Source organism: Hippocampus zosterae, chromosome 17 (genome assembly GCF_025434085.1).
Source record: "Hippocampus zosterae strain Florida chromosome 17, ASM2543408v3, whole genome shotgun sequence".
Classification (NCBI taxonomy): Eukaryota; Metazoa; Chordata; class Actinopteri; order Syngnathiformes; family Syngnathidae; genus Hippocampus; species Hippocampus zosterae.
This window is the reverse complement of record NC_067467.1, coordinates 11,626,182-11,653,635: the sequence shown is the minus strand read 5'-3', so window position 1 is coordinate 11,653,635 and position 27,454 is coordinate 11,626,182. Positions and strand designations below refer to the sequence as shown.

Genomic DNA, 27,454 nt, shown 5'->3' with positions numbered 1-27,454 from the left:
AGTATATTCTAAAAGCGAGGCTTGGCTCCAGCTACTGTCCTTGGTCGTGTCACCTTTGGCAGCCACAGCTGCTGATACTCACTTGTATTCTTTGGCATTCGACTCAGCATGACTTAGATTTCTTCTTGGTTTTACTGTTCGGTGCTTTCTACCGTCTTTGTGACCGATTTGTTTTACTGTTTATTGTATATGTTAGATTGCTCCATGTACAGCACTTTGTATGCAGTGATGGCTAAAGTTTCACTTTCAGCTGATTGTTGCATTAATCATAGCAAGCTTTCCAGATCCTGAAGGAGCAAAGCTGCCCCAGACAGTACAATACTACCACCATGTTTCACTGTTGGCATGATGTTCTTTTGAATCAAATGGTGTGTGTGTGGGGGGGGGGGGGGTATGCCAGATGCACACCTTCAAAACAGTTAAATGTTGCTTTATTTGTCATCCTAGCCATGTCATGGCAGAGAAATTTGACGTGAGGGTGGGTATTATTTTAATTTGTTCCACTGTTTCATAACAGTGTGGTCACAGTGACAATGGGCTTGCCCACAACAACAATTTGAGAAATAGAGAAGATAAGAAAAAAAATAATCTATATATATATTGCGCTTCGTCCCGCACGCGGTCTGTCCTTCCGTCTGTCCCTTTTCAAAACGTACCTACTTCACCGCGCCGCTGCGCGCCGCCACTGCGCCGCTCAGGCAGTGGCTCACTACGATCGCGCGCGCATATTAGCGAAAAAATGTTGTCTACCCACAAGCATTGCAATGAAATTGTTAGTTATTTAGTAGAGCTAAACATCTCTTTATTTTCGCGATAAGCAATGATGATGAACAAAAAGTTGAACCAAGCAACAACACTTTTGTGGGCCGAAGGCCCACCTTACCAGCCTTCCGCAGGAACTAGCTGATGAGCCGCCCGGGCGGCGAACCAGCTAGTATATAATAATAATAAAAAAATATAAGATTCACTAGTTTAAATTCTCACTTGATGGGTAGGGCCTGTACTTCACTATTTGTACACAGCCAAGAGAAGGTCAATTTTCCACGATATCGCCCCTTTAAGTGCAATTTTAAAGCTCCTACGTCATTTGCAGAGCAGTGAATCAACAGCTTTGGATGTCAAGCATGCCTCTGTTTATCAACGACTTTCAATTCATCAAAATGGCAGCACGAGTGTACTGGCGGGTGTATTTTGGGCTCCAATGACTAATTGAAGTGGATTAGTCATTTCATTTCATGCCCATTTCAAGCAGGATGGGAGAGAGGAGGGCACACACTCATGCACTTTGAAGAGGATTTCCAGCTAAATCAATTAGCTTAAAAGTATGTATCGCCCCCTCTGTAATAAAGTAGGACACTGCGAAGAAGGACGGTGAGGGGTTGAGGGGGCACTGCAACACACAATAAGACACAATACACGGCCTGTCGATCAAAATACACCTCGACACAGATAAAAACGACTATTGTGGTTGTAGATTGAATCATACTGACAGAAGTTAATAATATTTTGACCCTTGTGTGTGGCTAAACAAGACAACCAAACGCCGGGAACAGGAGAGCAAAAAGTGAGGGCGGACTTTCAGTATCATCACCTGCAAAATCAATGTGGGTCTTCATCATAAGATGAGGACTTTAAGAGTTTCAGAAGGAATATGACATGTAATAGGAGCTCTTACTTGCATGACAAACATGCATGCTTGTTTGCGCTGAGGATGGAGAGGAAGAAATTTCACCTATGCTGCATGTCATACATAAAGCATATTTGACAATAAAGATGACATTGACAAGCATACTGGTGGGTCAGGGCGTGTTGAAAGATAAATGTAACTGATTGTACATGTTAAAGGGTCTATGCCATACGACTCTCCCAGTGCAAGTGTAGCTCAAAGTGCAGTTTAACTGTGCACTTGGGTGGGGTTTTCTTTCTTCGGGTATTTTCATAGCTGGTGCGCCGTAGTGGGAGTGAACACAGCCAAGTTCCTGGCCAATTAAAGATGCTCCACTCATCCCCTTTCAAGTCAGTGCACACAGTCTTTACATTGCAGAAGCGTAAATAGTCTATGCCGAATATTAAAGCAAGCAAAGGATGTTCATAAGGAAGTGCAAGTAGACTTCCACTTGCGGATGATGTCAAGTTGGAGACCACCTTCCACCCTGATTGTTCCTGTTTCAAGTATACCCCAATATTAAGTATCAATTATTTAAACAGTACACATCCATGAGGCAAAAGGTGTGTAGTTTTACTTTGAGTTGTACCTTCTTTTTCTACTCATATGACACGAAGTAATATTAAAATGTGACTTGAAAAAAATCCTGCTGTGTTAGTCAAGGTATTAAAGGGGATATAATATGGGTAAATCCCTAAGAAAACGCTTATTCCTTGTTATTGATTGGATTGGTGTACCTAATGTCTTGGATGCCTTTTGTGTTTGCCAAAAACAACAAAAAAATGAAGCCCAGTGGGGTTACGTAAAACAAACAAAGATGGAAAACAGGTGACAAATTGTTGCTGATGCCGATGAGTCACAAAGTGGTGCAACCTCAGGGTGTCATTCACCACCCCCCCAACCCCCACCTCGCTCGCTGTAAATGGCAGATGTGTCATATGGGTAGCAGACAAAAAGTACTCAGACATGCATTCAATCAAACTGTCAGCAGTCTTCTAGGTGTCACGCATTGATGTCGAGGAAATGATCTTCAGTTCACCTTTAAAACAGGAACGGATGAAAGATTTCACAGCATCATCTTGGGTGCCGATGAGTGACTGTCGGGTAGCCAGGTTGACGAACAATAGAAATGGAAGCAAACACATTGTCAGGAAGGAAACAATGAGTTTTTATACAGACAGGCAAACAGCACGGTGAGGACGTGGTTACTATTCAATGATTCTGGGTTCAAATCTCGGCTCAGGGAAGCTGTGGAAAGCTGCAAAGGCCAGAGCCGGAATCGAAACCTGCAACTCTGCAGGCTGATGCGCTAACCAGTCTACCGCCAGGTGGCCCAAGTCTGATTATTTAAAAAGTTAAAACATTAACATTATTAAAAATCTGTTCTATCAGTGCCTTAAATATTATCTTGATCACATGGTAGCATTGTAAATAACATTTTTGTTGGCAGAAAACATGAATAAAATGTCATTTTTCATTGCGTTCCTCATTAACTATGCAATATTCAAAACATGAAAGGAGATTTTGTGGTTGATAGAATGATGATTCCTGTTCCAACCGAGGCATTATGAAATAATTACAATGATAAACGCTCAAAGGACAAAGTACTTTTTAAACGATCTGTCAAACCAAGACGGAAAAAAACAAGCTCTTCTTTCTTCACTAAAGTCCTCATTATCATCTGTGTGTGTGTGTGTGTGTGTGTGTGTGTGTGTGTGTGTGTGTGTGTGTGTGTGTGTGTGTGCGTGTGTGTGTGTGTGTGTGTGTGTGTGTGTATGAATGTACTGGCAGCGGCATACACTGTTCTCTCATGTATCCCTTCCCAGGCGGCTGATCTAAAATAACATGGGAAGCCGATCAGACAAGAAATTCATACCCTGGTGGAAATAAACACTGGGGGGGGGGGGGGGGGGGGGCTGAGCAGAAATAAACACCGTCCGGTCAGGCGGGATGGTCTGTGGGTCCGTGAGACTGCCCACGCCTCCTCCAGCTCCTTGTGCTACAACAACAACAGCGCACACACACACGTGCGCGCACACGCACCCACACACACACACACACACACACACACACACACACACACACACTGAGAGTAGCTCTAAGGTAAAATGGACTCACTGGAACAGGTGGGCTCACCAAGGTCTGGTCCCTGGGCCGTTTGCCAACATAGTCCTTTGCAGTCTTCATGGTGACTTCATTTTAGTTTGATCACACAGCAGTTAACCAGTTTCTACTTGCATGACAGTTGTGAATGTTCAAATATGGCCAGATGGACTCTGTTAGGATTTCTCGGTGTTCTCAAAAAACACGTCATACATACACAACACATATTCAGTCATGTCCGCACACGGTTAACACACACACACTCACACAATAACAAACAAGCTGTAACATATGATGTGCATGTAGTAACACACACACACACACACACACACAAAACACGCTCCCTCCGCCCCAAAAAAACCATACTGAGAAAGATCAACGCACACATTCAGGAACACACTCACAACATAACACACACACACACAGGAACACACACTGGAATAGATGTTAAAAACAAATACAACAGTAACACAGGCGCAATAATAAAGAGAGAGATACACTCCTAGGTCAGAGTGTGGAGGAGACGTGACCGCATCACATCACCGGGCCTCTCACTTCTTACCCTTTGGATGCTGAAGGCGGTCATCAAAAAATAAATAAATTCCCGTCACTTGGGATACATGCTGATGGATGCCCTCGTAAGCCATTATGGTGGAATGGAGAATATAATGATAATCTCCTCCTCCACACACACACTGTCTCTTGAGGGTCAGTGATGGATATCTGTAAAATAAAATATCTCATCTCATCTTCCGTATCGCTTGATCCTCACTAGGATCGCGGGGGGTTCTGGAGCCCATCCCAGCCGTCTCCGGGCAGTAGGCGGGGGACACCCTGAATCGGTTGCCAGCCAATCGCAGGGCACACATAGACGAACAACCATTCGCACTCACATTCACACCTAGGGACAATGTGGAGCATCCAATCAGCCTGCCATGCATGTTTTTGGAAGGTGGGAGGAAATTGGAGCACCCGGAGAAAACCCAGGCAGGCCCGGGGAGAACATGCAAACTCCACACAGGGAGGCCGGAGCTGGACTCCCTGTGTCTGCACTGTGAAGCCGACGTGCTAACCACTGGACTACCGGGCCGCCCTAAAATAAAATGTCAGATTTTAAAAATACATATTTTTAGATCATATTATCATCATATTCAAATGGGGCCTGAGATACAAGTGATAAAATTTCAGAGTATTTATCATTCTGAATATTTTTTATTTTTTGCTTTGACTCAAGAGTGTAAATTTGAGATACAAGCGCTGATTTGGGAAATAGTGAACAATGAAACAAACAAAAAATAATAAATAAGTGGCTTCAAACTGTTTATTGGCACCCACAGGTATCATGGCAGGGTCCTTTCATTCAAAAAAAAAAAACTTTTTCCAATAATGCAAATCAAGTGTTCTTATTGGACCAGTGCAGAACACTTGTACTGCACAAAAAGAGGAAAAACAATGAATATTATTTGACCATCAACAAGTAGGCTTTATAAATGAGTACATCAGAATTTGAAGCCTCTGTTTGTAGGATTTCAAACTAAAAAGATAAGCACCTGACTTTTTCAGTGGCGCAACTGGGTGTATTTTAGGCCAGAACCGCATCACCCCTCCAACTGGATGACGAGAACAGTTTTGCGATCTGTCAGTGCTGATGTGTCACATTAGGCAGCCGAACAGCAAAGCCTGTCAAGCGTTCTTCGAATCTTTCTGGCAAATACCATCATCGTCATTGTGGTCACATACAAGCTTGGGGGAGAAACTGCCCTGGAAATGCAGGGGAAAAAAATTCAGTTATTCCAAATATTCCCAGAGGTGTCGGTACTTCAGAGTGGAAATGTATTAATTTCCTGTGGTTTTTTTCTCATTTAAAATGCTATTAAGATTTGAAGGACAGTTAAAATATTAATTTAGACTTTCAAATGTGAAGCTTGAGTCATGAAAAAGCAAAGACAAAAAAAAGTTTTGCTGAGCTTCTAAATGTAAATATTAGAGCCCAACCGATGAAGATGTCAACACTTGGCAGGATACAATTCAGAAACGAATGGATAGGCCGATTAATTTTAAAAACATATATAAAACGAATACACCAATTTTTTTGGGGTCCCTCAATGCTCACAGAATAAATAAATAAATAAACACACACACACAGTTTATCAAATAACAATTACAGTCAGAAAATATGAATGTTTTACATCACTCTATCCTTAAGTATTTGTATAATTTGACAACACAGAAAAATCTGCTAAAATTAGCCGTTTTTGGAGGGGAGGGGGTTGGAGGAACGTTTGAATGTTATTATCTTTGTCTTATGTTAAAAATGTGTTAATATGTTGAAAAAGGAAAGTGTAAAAATAGACCAAAAATACATACTGACTAATTCCAGTGTATTTGTTTTTGTACAAAATCATGCTTAATTCAAATGTTTTGCCTATTTCATCCCGATTAAGTTAGAGCGCTAGGTAAAGTCACAGTGGAAGCCCTAAATTTGAAAACAATCAAGGTTTTCGGATTTTTTACATTTTTTACAATTGGACGTATTGGAAATGGGGACATCCAACTTGAAGCAAGGTACCCCCCCCCCCCACACCACAGACACGCATATATCGATATTCAGACCGAATTGAAGCATTTTAACTGTTTACAATCGTTGTTAGTAAAGGCATGAATATTGAATTTCTTGAAAAGATTATTTTGACCACTTATCCTGTGATGTGGCGTGATTTTATTTCCTGATTTTCTCAGAACAAAAACGATAATGACACGTTGTGGAAGACGCAGTCAACATAGGTCTGCACTACATCCTCAAGCACCTCGACAGCACAGGGACCTACGCAAGGATTCTGTTTGTGGATTTCAGCTCTGCGTTCAACACCATCATCCCGGAACTCCTCACCCCCAAACTACTCCACCTCGGTGTGTCTCCTGCGATCTGCCAGTGGATCCTCAGCTTCCTGACGGGACGGACACAACAGGTGAGACTGGGAGCAACAACATCATCAATACGCACCACCAGCACTGGAGCCCCACAGGGATGTGTCCTCTCGCCACTGCTCTACTCTCTCTACACAAACGATTGCACCTCAACAGATCCAGCTGTCAAACTCATAAAGTTCGCAGACGACACCACGGTCATCGGTCTCATCAAAGACGGCGACGAGTCTGCGTACCGCCAACAAGTGGAGCAGCTGGAGCTCTGGTGCGGCCGACACAACCTCGGGCTGAACACGCTCAAGACTGTAGAGATGATCGTGGACTTCAGGAAACATTCTTCTCCTCAGTTGCCCCTCACACTATCCAACTGCCCTGTGTCAACCGTCGAGACCTTCAAGTTCCTGGGAATCACAGTCTCCCAGGACATGAAGTGGGAAGTCAACACCATCTCCATCCTGAAAAGGGCCCGGCAGCGAATGTACTTCCTGAGGCTGCTGAGGAAGCATGGCTTGCCACAGGAGGTGCTACGACAGTTCTACACGGCAGTCATCGAATCAATCCTGTGTTCTTCCATCACGGTTTGGTTTGGGGCCGCCACAAAAAAGGACAAAATCCGACTTCAACGGACAGTTAGGACGGCAGAAAAAATCGTTGGCATCGCCCTACCCACACTTGAGGACTTGCACACTGCAAGAATCAAGACAAGGGCACGGAAAATCCTCCTGGAATCCCCCGCACCCTGCCCACCACCTTTTTCAGCCACTCCCCTCAGGCAGACGCTACAGATCTATGCGTACCAAATCCAGTAGACACTTAAACAGCTTCTTCCCTCTAGCCATTAACTCCTTAAACAGTCACTGACATAGTCACTCTTCTTGCACCACAAAATGGTATTACAAAACTACTGGTATACTCTAAAATGGTTCAATGATTTTGTTGTTTACGATGATACTAGTGCAGCGTGTTATACCGGAGACAAATTCCTTGTGTGTTCTACATACTTGGCCAATAAAGATGATTCTGATTCTGATTCTGATTGTTTGTTAGCTTCCTCCGCTTCTTCTTTGTATTGACTGCGGTGTGGATGTCCTGCGGCCCCATGCTGCCTCTCCTAGGTCAACCTGGGTACTACGCCAACCATCTGGTTTTGGGGAGGAGATTCGAGATTGTCAAGCGCGCCACACATTCTAAGGTTAGTTTTAAAAAAACGATTATTCTCTTGTCAGGAGGAGGATAACACACATTTTAAGATGTTTTAAATGTGTACCAGACTTTCGAGCTCGAGACGCAATCATGAAAAAGTGATGCATGAAAGCACTTCAATCACGTTGAACTTTCTCTCAGTGAGAACAATGACTCACATTGTTTGCCAGTCAGTCACAAACAGCCAGTTTCCTCTTTTTATTCAGTGATAAATAATTTTCCTATGTCCATAGGCTTTTCGTGTAGACATCCGATCAAGGCAAGAGACAAATTAAGAGGGCACACTCTGCCACCATTTGAAAATAATACAAACAATGAGGTAAGAAGTTCTCTTTTCTTTTCTTTACACATTGGTGCAACTACCGGTATTCCTGTTAGCTATACTGTTGAATGCACAGTCCTTCCGAAAACAGAAAATCCTGCCTTTGTGTCTGTACATCATAATCAAACAAAAACAGGGCACGGCAAAATACTGGACCAACAAAGTGAGGAGGGGAACCATTATAAAACTCTTAAGACTTGGTGACTTGGGCTTTGTGATTGTGCTCACACACACACCCGCACGCGCTCCAGTGTTTGTAATGTTGTAATTTGCCAATCCGTCGTTGCCGATTTGTTGCTTTACTGTTGTATATGTTAGTTGTTCCATGTACAGCACTTTGTATGCAGCGATGGCTATTTGAAAGTGCTCTATAAATACAATTGAGTTTAGAATCCATCAATGACATTATTTGTTCGGCTCCGCAGAATAAAACATGACGGCAAAACACAATTTTGATCACTCCTAAAATGTTAACCGTGATGAGCCAAGGTTTCTCAATATATCAATATCTTTCAAGATGTTTTTTTGGTGGTGGTTTCATTGGTAATCATTTTTCCCAATGCATTTCAATGGGCATAAATTACACCGAAATGTTGGCAATTTGTGGCCCAGTCCGTCCCAAACCCAGGGTAACAAATTACCGTAAATAGATTTGTCAATTTTCTGATCTGATCAGTGATAGTGTTGTTTTTTTTTACTAACTGATCAGTTCCAAAATCATGATTGTGTAAAAGTAACAGTAACCCAGTAACTGTAGGGTTTTTTTTTGCACTTCAACAATACTATTGTTTACACAGACATTAAAAAATTCACGCCCTATTTTCATATCACTAATGGCAAAGCCAACACCAGAGCTCATGAAGTCGCTGGGGTGATTTAACGTTTCTATGCAGTATTTAGGATGACTTTGACCTTTCCCTGTTAGCCTTAACTTGAATTGAGACACCAAAACAATTTGTATTCATATATTCCATCTTGTTTCTTGGTTGATAACCTCACCTTTGGGCCCAGGGGCTTCGCAGTGGGGGGGTTTCCACCCTACAAAACCTCTTGGTGTAACATGCTTGTGTGTGTGTGTTCCATTCACAAAGCTCAAGAGCAGCACACCGAGGCGCAGCCCCATGAACGGACGTGACCTGCAGTCCCTTGTGCCTTCGTCGTCATATCAAAAGAGGACAAAGCAATGCTCCCTGCTCACTCCCTTCCTGCGTTGACCTTAAAGAAGAATACCGCCGATTGTCAAGATCCACATCAGACGATTTCTCACCTTATGCAACAGCAGCTTTTTTGTCCAAAGGAGTCAATACCCGGAGCTATATTTAGCATCGCAAGTCCCTTCAAACGGCTTTGAAGCAGCACACTTAACTGCATGTCCTTGTGGCTGTACTTAGCAGTAACAACAGTGCGAACAAATAGAAAAGGATGATGTCAATTCACAGTCTATTGGAACACTACTTCAGTCGTATTTTACTTTTTAAATCAATGTGTTTGCAGTGAAAGCGACATTTGTTTTGAAATACGTCTCACACACACATTTGTCGATAATTGCTTCAAGCGTGCAGAGACTGCGAACCACAGGGGTGCCTGGGGAGATACGAGTTTAATTTGTTCCGTGACCTTGCTTGTGACAGAAAGCACTCACATCTGAAATCGTGTTTCTCCACTGAAATGAAGGCAAACGCCATTAATTATGCATTCAATTCTGAAATTCAATTGATTGTGCTGTTCGTCGAAAACAAATGACCCGTATGTTAGCATTAACCTAGCAGTGTACAGATGGAGATCTGGAAAGTACATCAGCTTGTATGTCCAATTGATATCACTCGTATCTCAAGGCACCACTGGATTAATTTTTCATTTAAGAGGGATTGCAAATTCCATACAATTGCATTCAAGTTCGAGAACCATTTGGGCTAGTCAATGTAAGCTGTGTTGCATTCGGTGGCATTCTCCTTTGCTGGTGTGTGCGTGTGTGACCTCAGGAACATGGTATGCGCGCTCATTTGCGCCACCCACACGCCTTCGTCTTGGGGGCACGGGGGAGGGGGGGCTGTCATAAGATGTGACGGGTGAGTGGCGACCCAGGTCGAGAGCCAGCACCTCCTCCTTCACACTCAAAATACTTCTGTGGAAAGGCGAACACAATAAAAATGTACAACAACAGAAAAAAAAAATTAACACTGAAAAATAGCAAAGAGGTCCTAAACGTAGCAACATGGGAACATTGGTGACAGTGCGGATGTGTGCCAAGGGCAGCGTGGCCCGATATGGACCAACGGGCAGGAGCGGTGTAGGGGGAGGAGTCAAGGGCTTCAGTGGTCCTTAAGAACTCTGTACAGGCGCTATCCCTGTAGTTGCCATGACAACGGCACCCTCGCCAGCAGAACCACAGAGACGCCATGTATGAAATGAACAGTGGCGGCGTGCCCGCCTCACCCACACTCTCCCTCGCCACCTTGACCTTGGGTCATCTTTTAGATGTTCAATACTTCAACAGGTCCCAGAAAATCGTGGCCAGAGAATTTCCTGTGGCTGCGTGTCCTGTCAATCCCGACAAATTATTCCGTTTGTCCAGAGGCAGGCACGGTCCAGCCTTCAGCCCGGGAGGCAGACTTTGCCGGCGAACAGCAGTCCGACTATCGTGAAGAAGATGGAGAGGACGAAGAGCACATAGGACGAGCCCACCACCGTGTTGTTGGGCAGCTTGTACGGTTGGCCTCCCACCTCGTTGATGTAGAAGCCTATGGGGAAGATGAGCGCCGCCATGCAGAACAGGATCACTGCATGAGCGAGAGATAAAACAGATCAATACACTTTATTAGGAACAGTTAGATGGAACCCCATTTTGCCTGCAGAACTGTCTGAACTAATGTGGCGCAGGCCTTTGTTTCTACCAAGCAGACTGGCTCCGTAAATGCTCCCAAAATATCCGATCGGAACGGTTCGCAGTTGACTTAAAAATGTATCTCATCCATATTTTTCTCGGTTTTTAAACTTTCAAAAGGTTCATTCTTTACCTCACATCGATGTCACACATTATTGGTAACGCGGCCATCTGCTATCTCCACGTTTCTAAATTTTAACTCCCAATATGCGTGCCTGTGTCATTTCTTCACTTGTACTCCCTGTCATGTGACTGGCCCATTGGCCTATCTGCATAAACCTCCATTTGAACTGGTGAGGCCTTAAATGCAATTCAATCTGAAACTGTACACTAAGATGAGTTGATGTTTACACTTTTAGGCAGCTCTGTACACCGTAGAATTAATGCTCATTTGTCTTCATTAGACGATGGGACGCTATCATGAATCACTGTCAAAAGTCAGAAGTTTCGGTTTCCAAAATACTTGTTCATATACAATACTACTCAAAGTAATTGAATGTAGCATCTCCCGCCGCAATTACATTTTTTGCTTTTGGATCAATCCCCAAATCCTCCTTTTGATCCTCCAGCTCAATTCTCACGTTGAGTGTTGCTCCACAGATGCTAAGTTAGCTGTTTAAACTACTTGCTGGCTGAATAGCAGCTTTAAATTCCTTAGCAAGCTTGAAAGATGAAAATGAAGAAGTACGTTTAAAGCTTTCAAAAAAAGAAAAAAAAGAAAAAACAATCCAGCTCTATCTATTCACACCAGATAAGATGGAACTCAACACAGCACAAGCAACATCTCTGAGAAAACATGACAACACCAAGCGAGCAACAACCTGCACATCATAAACACAGTTTGATGACTCATAATGCAAATTACTGCTCCATATGAACATGATCCTCGTTAACCATATTCATTATTTTGGAAAGGCATAATAAGTCACACTAACAGGTTGCTGAATGAGCAACATCTGGAGGCCGATAGCCGATAGCCTCCAATCTGTTGGGCCAGGCGATAATATTAGCCCACCCATATAAATTAGAATTCGCTAAGAAGAATAAATTGGGGAAGAACGTCATGATCCTATCGACTGAGCTAACAATAAAATGTCTTGTCCGGATCATAACTCCGGGGGGAAAAAAATAAATTATGGATCCTCAACACGTATTGAACAGTTGTCAATGCAAGGCAAGCATTGAGTGTTGATTGTTTGCAAGTATTAGTGCCCCTCTTCTCCGACAAGTCACACCCAAGAGAAATTTGAGTGTGTGCACTGAAATAGTCTGCACGGGTTACACAAAGCTTTCCATTCAGCACTTGTGGCCCAGAGCCCAGTTCAACTGCTAGCTAGACTGGCCACCTTCTGCCCCTCCTTAATCACCTGCTTGGCCAGTTTGAATTGCCAAGTCATCGACTTTCTACAAGATTAATTTAGCCCAATGCTCTTCAAACTTGTTACACTAAGTAACACATGAAAATATGCTTGATTCGCCATTTTGAAAAACTGCAAAACACAGAAGCGCAGTCCTAAGTGTTCATTCCTAAAAGGGAATAATGCTAGCCACTGTAACAATGACAGTTCGAACATGTAGAAAATGGCGAGAAAAAAAACTGTAATTAAATGATTCATTTAAATAAAAATCGCACGGGGAAAAAATATTTCTAAATAAACAGTGAAAAAGTATTTAATTAAACTGTTTAGTGCTAATCGCTCTGCATCTGTGCGGAATGGCCTGAGGGCAGCTACAAATTACAGGAACTGAACGACTATAGGCCTGCTGCTCTGACGTCTGTAGTCATGAAGTCCTTCGAATGCCTTGTGCTGGACAACCTAGAGAACATCAATGGACCCCTGCTCAACCCCCTGTAGTTTGTCTACTGAGCAAACAGGTCAGTGAACGATGTAGTCAACATGGGGGTGCATTACATCCTGGAGCACCTCAACGGGACAGTGCCCTACGCAAGGGTCAAGTCTGTGGACTTCAGCTCTGCGTTCAAGACCATCATCCCGGAATTCCTCAGCTCCAAGCTTCTCCAGCTCAGTGTGTCTCCTATGATCTGCCAGTGGATCCTCATCTTCCTAACAAGCAGGGCACAACAGGTGAGGCTGGGAAGGACAACATCATCAACACGCACCATCAGAACTGGGGCGCCCCCAAGGATGCGTCCCCTCTCCACTGCTCTTCTCCCTCTACATTGACGACTGCACCTCAACAAACCCAGCCGTCAAACTCAAAGTGCGACACCACAGTCATCGGCCTCATCAAAGACGGCGGATGAGTCTGCGTACCGACAAGAAGTGGAGCAGCTGGACCTCTGGTGCAGCCAACACAACCTGGAACTAAAATCCTCTAGATCCTGTCCACCACCTCCTCCAGCTACTCCCTTCAGGTAAGCGCCATCGAACCATACACACCAAAACAAGCAGACATTCAAATAGCTTCTTCCCTCTCACCATGAACTCCCTAAACAGTAACTCAAATCTATAGTGTCCCTTTGCATTTTTACGCACCCCTGTGGAACAGTATTACCGCACTGATCATTGTAGTGTTGTCTCTACATACTTGAACAATTGTCATTGATCAATATTCCACAGCACCAGACACTAAAACTGCTTCAACACACTGCTTTCTATTCTCAATGGTGTGTTTTTAATATTGGGAGAGTGTACCCTGGTCACTTGCATCCAACAAGTAATACAGGAGTACCAATTCATTGTAATGGGACTCCAAATGTCCAAGATGCATTTTATGCTCGATTACAGCAAATCAAATCAAATCCTAATTCCACTCAAAAGAGACATTTCATTGTTTGTCGCTCTCTCTTCGTCACATATAATCTCAGCACCCAACACTTCTCCTTGTCACATTTATCTTCTGTATTCAAATTACCTGTGAGTTAATGCAGCTATTGCTTTTCCAGCAACTGAAAAAGAGCAGACTCAGATCAGGATTTTCTTGACTCAGTCATACGATGGCCAATCAAACTGACGTGGACCACGCACTGCTGCTTTAATTGGAGTAACGGTGCAGAGGTTAAGGAGTCACTTGTGGTTTTCCGCCATAACTCTGGAATCCCGGTAATTAGGTTGTGTCATATTGTTTGGCATGAGGCGACATAAATTACACCGAGCCTAATTTGCTTTGTCTGATTATACGTCAAGTAACATAGCTGGTGCTAAAGGTGAGCCCTGTTAATGGAACGTTCTCATCGAGTCCTCTGAAATCCCGCTTTCTTTTCAGAGTCAGTGGGCAAAAGATGAGCCGTCCATTATCACAGTTCGAGCGCAGCAACCTTGCAAGGACAAACAAAACACATCTGCCTCCTCATCCCTGTGAAGCCTAAAATAGAATGTTGGCTGAAGAATCATCAACTTTTTGTCCCCCACGAAAACATATTGCATCGGTTCTGGTTTTCTCATTTAAGCCACTGGTGATTTTGCTGTAATACACCTCGTGTCTTGTTTGACCACTAACAGCACAGCAGGGGAAGGCGATTGCTCGCGGTTGCCATGGTAACAGCATGCTCCCGCCCCCACCTCCTCTGGGTGTGTACTTGTTTAATGGTGGATAAGAATTAAAGCCAAGATTTTAGTACGTACTTGTGCTGATGGAAAAGCTCTGATACTATGACACTAACCTGACATGGCTAAATACAGTCCTTGGGAGCCATGTGAGGATCTTTTTAGGTGAAGCGATTGGTCAACTTTACTACTCCAGGGTATACATGTGATCTCTGAACATAGATTTTACTAACAGAACCCCCCCCCCCCCCCATAAATAAATAGAAAGACTAGTCAGCTTTTCATCCGACATGCAAATCACAAGGGAGGGCGTCAGAGCCCGTCAAACATAAACGTCAGCAATATAAAACGCATCCGGCAGTCTAACAATGTAATGGCTGCATTCCAGGCTACGCCGTGGCGTCATCCGCATAAGCGTGCTCGCGGCTGTCTATTCTCTGAGCCGAGCGACCATTCAACACCCACACAGCCCGATGAACGCGGTGGCTCTGTCAAACAATGAGATGGAGTTGTTCATCAATTTGAGAATTTTGCGGAGAAAACAACCAAGAGTGGCGATGTTCAAGCAAAACAAAATGGAGAACAAAACATGGCTGCCATGGAAGCAAAAATAAAGGCTGCCTTTTGGATTATTAAAATGTCGGGAGAACGTGGATAAAATATCCATAACAACACTGTTCTCTCTGGGAGACTCAGAGGAGCATAGCCCAATCAATTTGAAGAAGCCTAAAAATACCATGGTGGGAATATATACACTCAAGCAGCGCAGACACTTTTGTAAAAGATATATCAAGGCGGATTCAGTGAGATGGAGCAAAGTGGGGAAAGCTTCGGGGAGAAGATGCTGACAGCGAGTCCAGCGAAGCAAAATTAACTCTCGTTGTGCAGCTCACTTACTGCCGGTGAAGGCGATCCAGCGGGCGTACTTGGTGGCCTCTCGGCGCCAGTGTGATGCCACGAGGAGTCCACAGGTAACAGTGAGGGAGATGATGCCCATGATTATGAAGAACAGCGTGGTGACCCACTCAGGGGGCAACCGGGGAGGGATGCAAGTCCGGTCCCGTCCGTGGATGGTCTGACATTGCCGAACTAGACCAACTGTGAGGGCACCTGGATGGGGAAATCACGTTTTGATTACACTCACTTGAGTTAGCAACATTTCCACAAATAGTGGCCAGGATTTTATCTTATTTTTTTAATGAAAGCAACATTACAGATGGGCAGGTTAGTTTTGGGGGTGCTACTTTTATTTTAATCCACGAATTTGTGTTTGGCTGGTTACCACGTCCGCCTCACACTGCAGAGGTGCACGGTTCGAGTCCGGCCCCAGCCTTCCTGTGTGGAGTTTGCTGGATTTTCTGTGGGTACTCCGGTTTCCTCCCACATTCCCAAAACATGCGCGACAGGTTGATGGAACACTCTAAATTGTCTCTATGTGTGATTGTGAGCGTGAATGGTTGTTTGTCTATGTGTGCCCTGTGATTGGCTGGCAACCGGTTCTGGGTGTATTCTACTGGCCGAAGAAAGCTGTGATAGGCTCCAGCACGCCCACGACCCTTGTGAGGATTAGCGAATTAGAAAATGGATGGATGGATAATTTTTAATAAATGATTCAGCGCAAACAATGTGAGTCACTGATGCTTGTCTTTTTTTTTTTATAATCGACTAACTTAAAAACCTTCCGCCATAAATTTACCACAAACTATGATCAAAAAAAGGTTCGAAATTATATCAAACTTATCTTACAACTATACACTGAACTCATTCACTCCCAAAGACGTTTTTAAACGTCTTTTCAGACTTGGTCCAGAATGAGTTAAAAGGAATGGCTTTAAGATGATTTGATTGTGAAAAAAATGCACAAATGAAGAAGAAGCAACATAAAAGACGAAATGGAGCAGGGAGCTCTATATGCGTGTTAACCACCGAATGACAAACTATCGGCTGCCACTGCAGTTGTTTGATAACATTCAAAGTTCACTTTGCAGCCAAAACAAATAACATTATGTACACCCAGTGAAGCTACTTCCCAAACTATCCATGGACATTATATCACCCTCCAAACCCATCTTACATAACTAACCTCTAGGCTGAGTCTACCCCAGGGAAAAAGAAGCAAGAAAAGTTCAAATTCAATGGTGTCACAGTAGGCAGGCAGCTCCAATTTCAGGGAATTTATGTCTGAAATAATGACACGAACCTGAGAGAGAAGAGCAAAGTGTGATTCCCTCGCTGACTAGACAACTTGACAAAGCACAGACTGGGGCCAGGCAGGCATGGAAAGGCTTCTTTAATTTGCCACATATTCTGTGATACCCTTGTCCACAACGGTGGCTCTAATTATACCAGCGCGCATACATTTTCATTTGGAGGCCTGGAGACCTTGGGAAACGATCAATTATCTATTACCGGTACTTGTTTATTGTTCATGTCAGCCTTGATGGATATATATACTCCGTTTATTGTACCGGTAAATACAGGGATCTATCGTTCAATCTCTACTTCCGAAATTAATTGGTTCTGGAAGAAATTTCTTAACATGAAATTTTGTCAGTAGAGACACGTTTTCCATGTAAATGCCCAAATCCATTCCACCCACCCCCCAACCCCCCAAAATTCAGACGAATGTTTCTAAAGCATAAAAATGCATCAAAATAGGTAACAAAGACAGGTTACAATTAGATTATTGCACAATAAATGATGAAAGACGAAAATCTACGAAACTTTAAACAACAAGGCATCGATTCAACTCCTGATGACAAGCCACCATCCAGCAGGGAAGCAATGCAAATGGCAACAAAAATCCTTCAGTATGCACAAGAGTTACCAGACATCGGTGATCAACGGGACAGTTACTTGCAACTAGCAAGAAACCTGTACGACACGCAGACAAAAATTGTCATAAACCAAAGAATGCATCCAACAAAACAATCCGAAATACACATTTTTTTCCCCCAAGACAGAAAAAATAAACATTAAAATACTGTAAGTATTATACTGTTGTGATTTTTTTTTTGGGATACACCTGTATTGCAGTTTTTGTTATATAAACAGTTTTTGGACAGTATATTTTTGTATTTTATTGATTGTGTTGTTACACGTGCATTTTGTCAACATACTTGCAGGTTCATAAAGGACATGTACCATGCTCATTTCCCAAATGAGGAATTTCTGTTATCAGGACAGATTGGACAGCGCCAACACAAGTCCGTAATAAAGAATATTTACTGTATACGGTAGAGGTCCCTCTTAGCCAATGGGATGCCAGGAAGATGCTCGGTAATAGCCAATGGCAGAGCAGCTTGAAGTATGTTGCGTTCAGGAAAGTCAAGAGCCGCGACTAACAGGCCGTACTGTATTTTTACCTTTTGTATCTTGAAATATCTTTCATAACAACAGGCAATATCTTCCTGTTGAGGCGTTTTGTAACTTGAAAATTTCATATGAAGAGACATTCGTAAAGTAGAGGTACCACTGTATCTAATCCACAAATTTTGGCAATTAAATACCGAGTCGTGAAGGTTTCTCCTAAATCTACTCCAGCAAACGGCCTCTTAAAATTGTCATCATGACGCATCTTAAAGCCCATTGCGAAATGGATGCTGGTGTACTCAACATGACCAGATTAGATCAGACAGAGGGACAAATGTATGGCCTCGGGTACTGAAATGAGGAAGAGCGGCAGCGCAGCAAAAGTGTCAGCAGACGGAGCTTGGAACATGACTCACTGGCAACGGGGCAGCCACTCTCGATGGCGGAATTCAATTAGGCTGCACCTAAAGGGGAATTTCTACCTGTCTAAGCAAAAGCAGATTAGTGCAGTGCACACTTCATGGCTGCTAATGCTTTCAATCAGCGAGTTATCCGTCACACGTAATTACCAAATGTAGACAAATAATGGGGTGCCGCCACTGCTGCTGCTCCTGCTGCACTGTGTCCAAGAGATGCAAATGCAAAATGGTTAAATAAAATACTTAAATTGTCATCTCGACAGCCAAGCCTCATCCATGGGCTTTCCAAAGTACAAAACGATTCTTGAGTAAGGTCTATAAAACACACTGTCTTCTGTTGCAGCCTGCCAAGTGAACATTTCGAAACGTTCACCATATACCGAAAGATGGCAAGTATATTTGTCTGTGACGTCCATTTTGGAACGAGCCATTGTCGCCCCTTAGTATTTTAGTGGTGGCCCCTTGTATTGAACCTAGTGATAGCCTGCCTTTGACTGCGACAACAAAGCAAAACCTCTATACAGCTCACGCAAACAACGCCTGTCATTCAAAAGCAACTACTTTCAGCGTGCGCTCAATATAGGCCGGGAAAGGGTAGCTTTGCCTCAGAGCTTATCTTATCGCCATGGGAACTCCTTTGTCACTGGATAGAGCACTTATGAGGTAGCTCCATGAGGGATTGAAAATAGAGGTCACGGGGAAAAGCAAATACAGCACCTGAATGACTTGCAGGTGATTTTGAAAGTCAACCTTCTATTACGGCGTAACCATGGCCGTGTTGAAGAACGGGAGGTGTGAGAGGTCAACTTGTGCTAAGAACAGGAGAACATGGGACTGAAGGGGAACTGCTTTACAACCACTTCCCCGGAATCTTTGGCTATCCCGCTGTTTCAGTGGCTCTCCGTGGAATGTCCTACCAACAAACCGGATGGCAGACGCACAACATGGGACGTGGACGACGCCTGTTGTGGTTACAACCTTTTCAGGATCAAGTATAGGCTTTTTTCAGCAAAGCTAAAGCACGCTAAATGCGTGCTGAGTGTGTTGTGACAGGACGAGCCATTTGTGGGAGTGCTTCACTGCAGTGTTTTTCCACAAGAGAGGTTGTACAAGTGTACTCAATTCCCCATTAAAGCAATGGTGGCTATCGCTTGAAGTCGATGACTTGCTCAACACATTTTCCGATCACAAATCACACTCAGACACTTTCACTTCCTCAGAGTCAGTCAGAATTTACAAAACTCTAGCAAGGACCCGAGTAACGCAGTCAGTAGCAGGGTCACTGCAATACATCCTTGCAAAGTATTCGCCTCTTCTATGATTTTTGTTTAGTACCGCACTGTGGCAAGTAGCGACCCTGCAATTGTGTTGGGTGAATTGGAATGAGACTTACTATTTCCGACTGCAGGGCAGTCAAGGCGTTTGAACGTGATTTTATAAATACAGTCATACCTCGGTTTTCGAGAAGGCTGTTCGAAAACCGAAACCACGCTCTTAAAAAAAAAACTAATTATTGAACACATCCGCTCACAAAGGAGAACGCTACACGAGGAAGCGTCATTTCCTCGGCTACCCGAGGAAGTGTCACTTCCTCATGTAAGGAAGGTGAGAGAAGTCAAGTGGCACATTCAAGTGCGCTCAGTTTGGTCAAGAACCGATTTTCGGTCGTAATGCGAGGCATAAAAAACTCAACATTTTTGGTCAAAAACCAATTTGGTCAAGAACAGAGACATTCGAAAACCGAGGTTTGACTGTAATTATAAATAATTGATTAGCTAGCATTGACCCATCTATCATAATTTTTGCAAAGACTAATTTCCCAACCTACAACCTGCAAAATAGGCTAGCAAAAAGTCTTAAGTCATTCAAACAACTATCAAACACAACACAATTTTCACCTGTGCTGTATAACACATTTGACAATAAAGCTGTATTCAATTCAATTCAAAACAATACATATTTATGTAGAGCATGAAATCTCTCAACAATAACATTCTCTTCCGTTGTGAACACTATAAAAATACAACAAATCAACTCGTGGAACACGCACCGTGTGAGTCCAACAGGAATTCAAATGGACGCCCGGCAAATTTTCAACTACACAGAAACAAAAATTGAAAGTGTTTCACCCACTGACAAGTGATTTTAACATAATGTTCACGTTGCATGCACACGCCCCAAGCTTGTTTGTATCCACAACCGAGAAAATTAGGCAGCAGACATGGCCCGCATTACTTCACCATTACTAGTTGACAGACAATTTCCAACGATAAGGGCTCCTCTGCTAACCTTTGCGCCGCCATTGTGCCCTGCTGCTGCCTGCAATTTAACACACTTGGATCAAAAAAACAAAAATAAAGCTCTCGCCATGCATTGGTCCAAATGAGAGGAAACGGCTGCAGTAACTGCTCATCCTCAGCATGACGATGCTATCATTAGCGGGGCATTGAGGGCACTGCTGTTTGTAAACTCTGGCAGGATGAGTCAAAGGCGCTGCTGAAATGCGTGGTGAGCAGAAAGAACAGCAGCCAACAGCTGTTTTCTTGCAAGTGATAGGGGCTTTAACAATCGCCCACTAACAAAGGACATTTTTTTTTGTGTTCCTAATTTCACAAAACAAGGTTCATGAAATATATCTTCCGGTGTCTTGATGAATAGTTAATTGGAATTGAACAAATGCCAATTTTTGTCGCGATATCAAGTGTTGCAAGCCTTTCAACATAGCAATCCAAGTGCAAGCATTACAGGGGGGGAAAAATACTATTGAGTTTTTAATTAAAAATGAATCAGAGTAGGGGATGCACCTTTCAAATTGCAATCTGATGGACTGCAAATTAACTCTTCTACGATAGCTCCCAAGTCGCTGGCAGCTGAAAAACATCTTTCACGTCGAGCAAAGAGAGTCAAAGCTATAAACGGGTTTCATTGCGGACTAAATGATTGCTTAGGATTACACTGCGCGCCAAGTCATTGTTGATCATTGTTGCTTTTGAAAGTGATTGCTTTAGGCAGCAACATTTGGCTCAGTATGATAATGGCATAAAAAGCGGCGATCAGAACATTTGGACATTCCCCATATGATGAAAAATATTACTGATGAATCATCCGTGTTTATTGCCATTCCAAGTCGAAGTTTGCTGTAAAATTTAATGAGTCAAATGGTGCAGCAACAAAGACAACATAACAATGCACACAGTGAAAACGACTTACTCTTACTGCAGCTTACTGTGCACTTGTGACCATCGAAATGAGGTTAAATGTTACTTCAACCGTACCGAAGTTGCTGCCAGAAGGATGTACTGGGATGAACTTTTTTAACTTTGATTTGTACGCTAGATCTTGCACCATACATTGCCCCCGCACCCTCAATTTGGTTCGATATCTATTTCTGCCTAATTATGCAGCAAATGAGACGGGACTGAATCCATTGTGCCCTACCCACTGCAATTTAGCGCAAGTGCCTCAGGTACACACAATCATCTTGTTGACATAGTATGAAATAAATTGAATTCCACAAGTTGGACAGCGTTGTTTGAAACAAATCCATTTCTTGTGCCCATCTTGCGTTAGTTAACATTCAGCGAGGATTCACACCACTGCCAAAAACAAAAGGACAGATGTGGCATGTTTAACTGTGAAGATAAGGTGTGGGGAAAATGGGCAGGATAAAATGAAACAATGAAAAACACACACACGCGCACACACACACACACTTCATGTAATAAAGTGTCACCGGTCTCAGGTCGTAACTTGAAGAGAAGATGGTAGTCTCTTCTTGGATATGATTTTGCAGTTTTCAGATGAGCCCAAGTGCGAGCGCCCAGAGTGAATCGGAGGTTCTTGAGGCTCTGGAGAGTGACGTCCACTTTAAGTGGCGGGTATGGAGGGCGCAGTCGTTAAGCGGAGCTGCCAAGAATCACACTGCAGCAACAATGGCTCAGCCCAGGAAATCAGCCTCAAGTGTTATTGCCCGAGGATATCACGCTGACGTGAGGACAATGTCAAGACTCCACACGTCGTGGTGGTCACTCACTGCACTTCATCTCATCTGAGGAGTTTCTACGAGACTGTAGACAATGTGGATTCTTTAGAAGGTTATAGGACTACGGTTGTACCTCTACGAACGTCTCGAAATGTTCACGTTACAAAACACAGACAGGAAAATATTGTCTCTATTTACGAAAGAAATTTCAAGATATGAAAGGTAAAAATACAGTTTGGGCTACTAGTCGCAGCTCCGAGTTTCCTGAACACAACATCCTGTACTTATAGCTGCTCTGCCATTAGCTATCATCTAGCATCTTCCAGGCATCCTATTGGCTAAGAGGGACCTCGACTGTCGATAGATAAAGATATATGCGTCTATGCAGCGTCCTTGTCATTCGCCCCTCGGGCCAGGAAGCAGTCTGATAGTTTTAGGTAAATGTGAATCACCCAGGAAAAAGTGTTCACCAGCAGGGCAATTGCTCCCTATATCTGATGTTTGCCTTGGACATTTTTGAAGGATTGTTAAAAGCCGACAAAAGCAAACATCCTTGGATCAGTTGTCTTTACAAAACGCCAGGCAAAAACCACTTCTGAGAGAGAATGTGAACTAAAGAGAGCAAAAAACGATGAGGACGCAGTTAAGTTAAATGACCATGGTTGTTCTTCTTTACTCTATTCTTCGTTTGTTGCACGACTGTCATTTATTGTGCAATGATCTAATTGTAACATGTATTTGTCACATATTTTGATGCATTATTATGCTTGAGAAAACATTTATGTTTGAATTTTGTGGGGGCTTGGAACAAATTAGGGCATTTACATGGAAAACGCATCTCTCCTCACAAAATGTTCTAGTTTAGAAATTTCTTCCAGAACCAATTAATTTCATAAGTAGAGGTTCCACTGTACTGAGAAATGCTCAGCTTCACGTACTTCCCCCGGCTCATTTAAATGTCCATCCTTATCATAAATGATTGAATCATTTGGATCCAACTATTGAGCGTGATGCTCAGGTCTTATTGTGGTGCCACGGTACTTATCTGATTAGAACATCGAACTGTTAAGCTATATTCCGCAAAGTGTACAAGATAACATCTGGCTGTGATCAAATGTTCCTTTCCCTACTTCGAAACAGACCAAAAATGGTTTACCTGCGTATTTAATAATGTAACATTCCAGTCCAAGTTATATTTGGTGTCATATACTGTCAGTGATTATACAACTGAAAATTAAAGGCCAAACGGTAAAATATATATGATATATTAAAATTGTGTTGCTGTATGTAAATGAGTTTAGAACAGGTTGCATGCATCAGTGCGTGACACCGCTTAGCTTAGCTTCAGTTCAGTGAACCTCTCAGACAGAGGTAGGGAACTCCGGTTCCTCAAGAGCCATTTTCTTCCTGTTTTAGATTCCTCCCCTACACCAACACACCGGATTCAATTCTTCATGATCGTTTCAGGCCCCTACAGAGCTCGCCGGTGAGCTAATAATTCAAATCAGTTGTGTTGAAGTCGAGAGAGATCTAAAACAGGCAGGATATAGCTCTCGAGGAGCCGGAGTTCCCTACCCTTGCACTAAATATTCATTTTACATGGGGTACATGTGTCTCTCTGTGCTCAGTAAAGTATTTTTGGGACAACAGCAAACTTGGCATAATCGCCGGGAGCCAAAAGTCCTCATATCAATAAGAAAACCAATATTTCTTTGTCGGGGTAGTTTTTGAGTCATTAAAGTATTTGAGTCGTAATAACTAGACTCATTTGTTGAATATGTTGTGTTTTATTTGTAATTTTCTTAATTTTATTTTTTAAATATGACGACAGTAAATTAAGGATGATGCAAAGGCTAATGATTTGAAGGTCAAGGAATGCCAATCCTTTGCATTGTACTATTTGTTCATGACTATATAAACAGAATTAAAATGAAATGTTTTTACATTTTATACCCAGTTATGTTTACACGACAGATCATGTTAAGATAGTACCCTAAAAATTGCTTGGAAGGTTACGGGTGTTGTGATTAACAGTGAAACTGTTGCAATAAATTTCCATTGCATTCTTGCAGGAAAAAAAAATCAAAATATACACAAATTAAATTTTAACCGACGATGATCTTTCACATGTATTTTCTTTTCACAAAGTAAAAACTTAAAATTAATGACTTCATTGTTTGTTTGTGTATATGTTAACTAGATATGGTTGTACTTTTACTGCTTAGATTATTAAAAACGACTCATTTTATAACACGTGTATTTGTTTCGTCAGTCAAACCCCCGCCCCCCCCCCAAAAAAAACCCCTTAAAGTTAATGCTGCTATGACCGACACTTTGTGGCTGGAAGCGAGTGAAAACAGCCTTCTGAAAACAGTTATTTGGACACTTGTTCCTTTGTCTGCACTCGGCTTTACGCAAAAACACACGAAGCATGATGGTGGCGCTGGGAGAGAGGAGTATTATTTTTTAAATTGTACATTTTTGACAGCCACTGATCTCAATTGCCCATAAATGAAAGGAGTAAATTCTAAGTGAATATCTGTTGATAAACGCAGCTTCACGGCTGCAGCGGACGGACATCCAACAAAAAGGCGACCAGAGCTCCCCACTTACCTGCTGACTCGCCAGTGTTGATCCAGTCTGGGTTTGCAATGCTGGCTATTGCAAATATATCCGCCGCCAGAAACAGGCAGCCTGAAATGATGGTTAGCTTATCCATAGTTTCTCCTTCATCCAAGGAGCATGTTAATGACGAGGATAGGGAGGAGGCATGGATTAGTGGAGGAGAAATGTGGCGGTCGTTGTCCAAATCTGACCCCGGGGAGAGGGAAACAGTGGGGCGGCTGTAGTCGGTAACCTCGCTCCCCTCCTCTAGCACCTCAGCGGGATCCCGGCTGTTGTGCTTCCACTGTGCATTTTTTCGCAGCGATGTTTTAGATCCCTTTCTCCACCACGCCGAAGCATCACATCTCAAAACGACCCGCTGGTCAAACAATAGCTCGCGGCGAAAGGGCTTGCGTTGTCCCCCACCGAGGCTTTGGGAAGCATCGGGTAAAGATGTGGCTGGCTAGCAGGCGGCTAGCTACTTCCCAGATTTGGGCTCGGTGAGTCGAGCTGCGGCCCGCAGGCTGCTCGACGGCCGAGATGACGACTAGGTAAGCATTTCACACAGAAACCGAGGCGCGCAAGAAGCGAAGCAGTGCTATCCGTGGGTGGTTTGCTGTTGTTTTGACGAAGTCACCATGGAAGACAAGAGCCCATCACCGTTGCGGCTTTCCGGTTCTCCCTCCGTTTGTTAACCGAGCAGCCTCACTCCTCCCCGCTCCTTGTTCTTCTTCCATGGACCGCTGTTGCTGCTGCTGGTGTGGTGCTGGTAGTGGAAGAAAGGAGGGGGGGAGAGTGGCAGGGGCGCAAGCGAATTGAGGTCCACGACGCGCCGTTACAGGTTCGAAAAGTGAGCGAGGGGCAACATGGCCCCGTGGTTTTGTTAGGCGTCCCACCCGCGTACCCGCCGCAAGTAGCCGAGCCGAGCCTATCGACCCACTTGGTCCACACACTCACTGCCCCGCGGTGGGGGATTCGTTCAACATTCTCGCGATATTATCGGATGGGGTTGGGTGGGGATAGGGGTAACATGGGGGCCTGGTCTTGTCCCGGGTCGCCCTGTCTGTGGAATTTAATCATTTATTTTAACCACATGGTTTGAAAATTGGTTTAATGTTTTTATGTACTGTATTTACCTAATTAAATGTTTAATTTTTTTATTTGTTGTAAGCTGTGTACTTTGTACAAATGAAGCAAACACGCTTTCGTTAAAAATGTATATTAAAATACATTAAGAGTGATACAATGAATTAAAATTACAACATTGAAATATTTTACTAATCTCTGTGTACACCACACATGCAATTTTCTTAAACGAGTCTATTCATTTCTTCATTAATCTCAATGAATTGGTTCACTTCTAATAATGTAAATCAGGGGTGTCCAAACTTTTTGCCAAGGGGGCCAGATTTTATGTGGTAAAATGTCGGGGGGCCGACCTTGGCTGACATTCTTAACATTGAACAACAATATTGTTCAACAAATTTTAGTAAGCCAGTCTGTTTCACATTTCCATTTTTATTTTAATTTCAACAATCTTAAGAATTTCTTTTGGTTCATTTGAAACAGGAATTTGAAATATGACATATCAGTCAATATAAACACGGAGTGATGTCTTGTTAACTCGTGAGTGATGCTCTCTAGTGTCTAAATGCTATTACTCATTTAGTGAATGCTATTACTCATTTAGCCACTAGAGGGAAGCAGTACTCTATGAAACATCACTCACCAGTCTACGAGACCTCAGTCAATGCAACGCGTGTTCCATGGCGCCCAACCTGCGGGCCAGACGGCACTGATTTTATGACGGGGGCCGAGGGCCGGATGAAATTCGACCGCGGGCCGGATTTGGCCCGCGGGCCGGACTTTGGACATGCCTGATGTAAATGATCAAATACAAAACTAGTCACCATACAATAGGTGGTTACTTTATTTGTAATTAATAATAACAATAATAAAGTTTTGTATTATTAAACCATGCATTGCATGTTCTCCCCGGGCCTGCGTGGGTTTTCTCTGGGTGCTCCGGTTTCCTCCCACATTCCAAAAATATGCATGGCAGGCTGATGGAACACTCTAAATTGTCCCTAGGTGTGAGTGTGAGCGTGGATGGTTGTTCGTCTATGTGTGCCCTGCGATTGGCTGGCAACCGATACAGGGTGTCCCCCGCCTACTGCCCGGAGGCAGCTGGGATAGGCTCCAGCACCCCCCGCGACCCTAGTGAGGATCAAGCGGTACGGAAGATGAATGAATTATTAAACCATTTTACATATTTTGATTGTGTAAATGACTTGGCCCCATCTGTAGAGTTAAAAAAATAAAAATATGTCCCTTGCACACAAGTTTGCCCACCCCTGATCTATACCAGAGTGACCTTGATGAGGATATTTTGATGCGAGGGGTATGATTGAAGCCGTATCTTCTTTTTGTGCTTTAGTGCATGTAACAGGAAGTCTAAATTTCAGTATGTCAATGAGCAAAACACAGCCTCAAATGGTAGAAATTTCAATTGCGAATAGATT

At 43.2% G+C, this 27,454-nt stretch overlaps 1 protein-coding gene across 1 annotated transcript; it reads right to left on the bottom strand.

Annotated features, from left to right (window-relative positions):
• Window positions 1-8,085: 8,085 nt before the first annotated feature.
• mosmoa (modulator of smoothened a) lies at window positions 8,086-25,908 on the bottom strand. Its single transcript, XM_052049568.1, has 3 exons — window positions 24,942-25,908; window positions 15,513-15,725; window positions 8,086-11,002 (listed from the first exon to the last, which is right to left on the bottom strand). Exons 1-3 carry the CDS (start codon window positions 25,045-25,047, stop codon window positions 10,818-10,820), a joined length of 504 nt encoding a protein of 167 aa, XP_051905528.1. The 5' UTR covers window positions 25,048-25,908; the 3' UTR covers window positions 8,086-10,817.
• Between the last annotated feature and the right edge of the window lie 1,546 nt (window positions 25,909-27,454).

Bases quoted from the DNA above. Each gene is read 5' to 3' on its own strand.
- mosmoa (XM_052049568.1), bottom strand. From the start codon at position 25,047: ATGGATAAGCTAACCATCATTTCAGGCTGCCTGTTTCTGGCGGCGGAT. The intron at 15,726-24,941 runs GTAAGTGGGGAG...TTCCCCATCCAG, and splicing joins CAACACTGGCGAGTCAGCAG to GTGCCCTCACAGTTGGTCTA. The intron at 11,003-15,512 runs GTAAGTGAGCTG...TCGCTCATGCAG, and splicing joins CTGGATCGCCTTCACCGGCA to TGATCCTGTTCTGCATGGCG.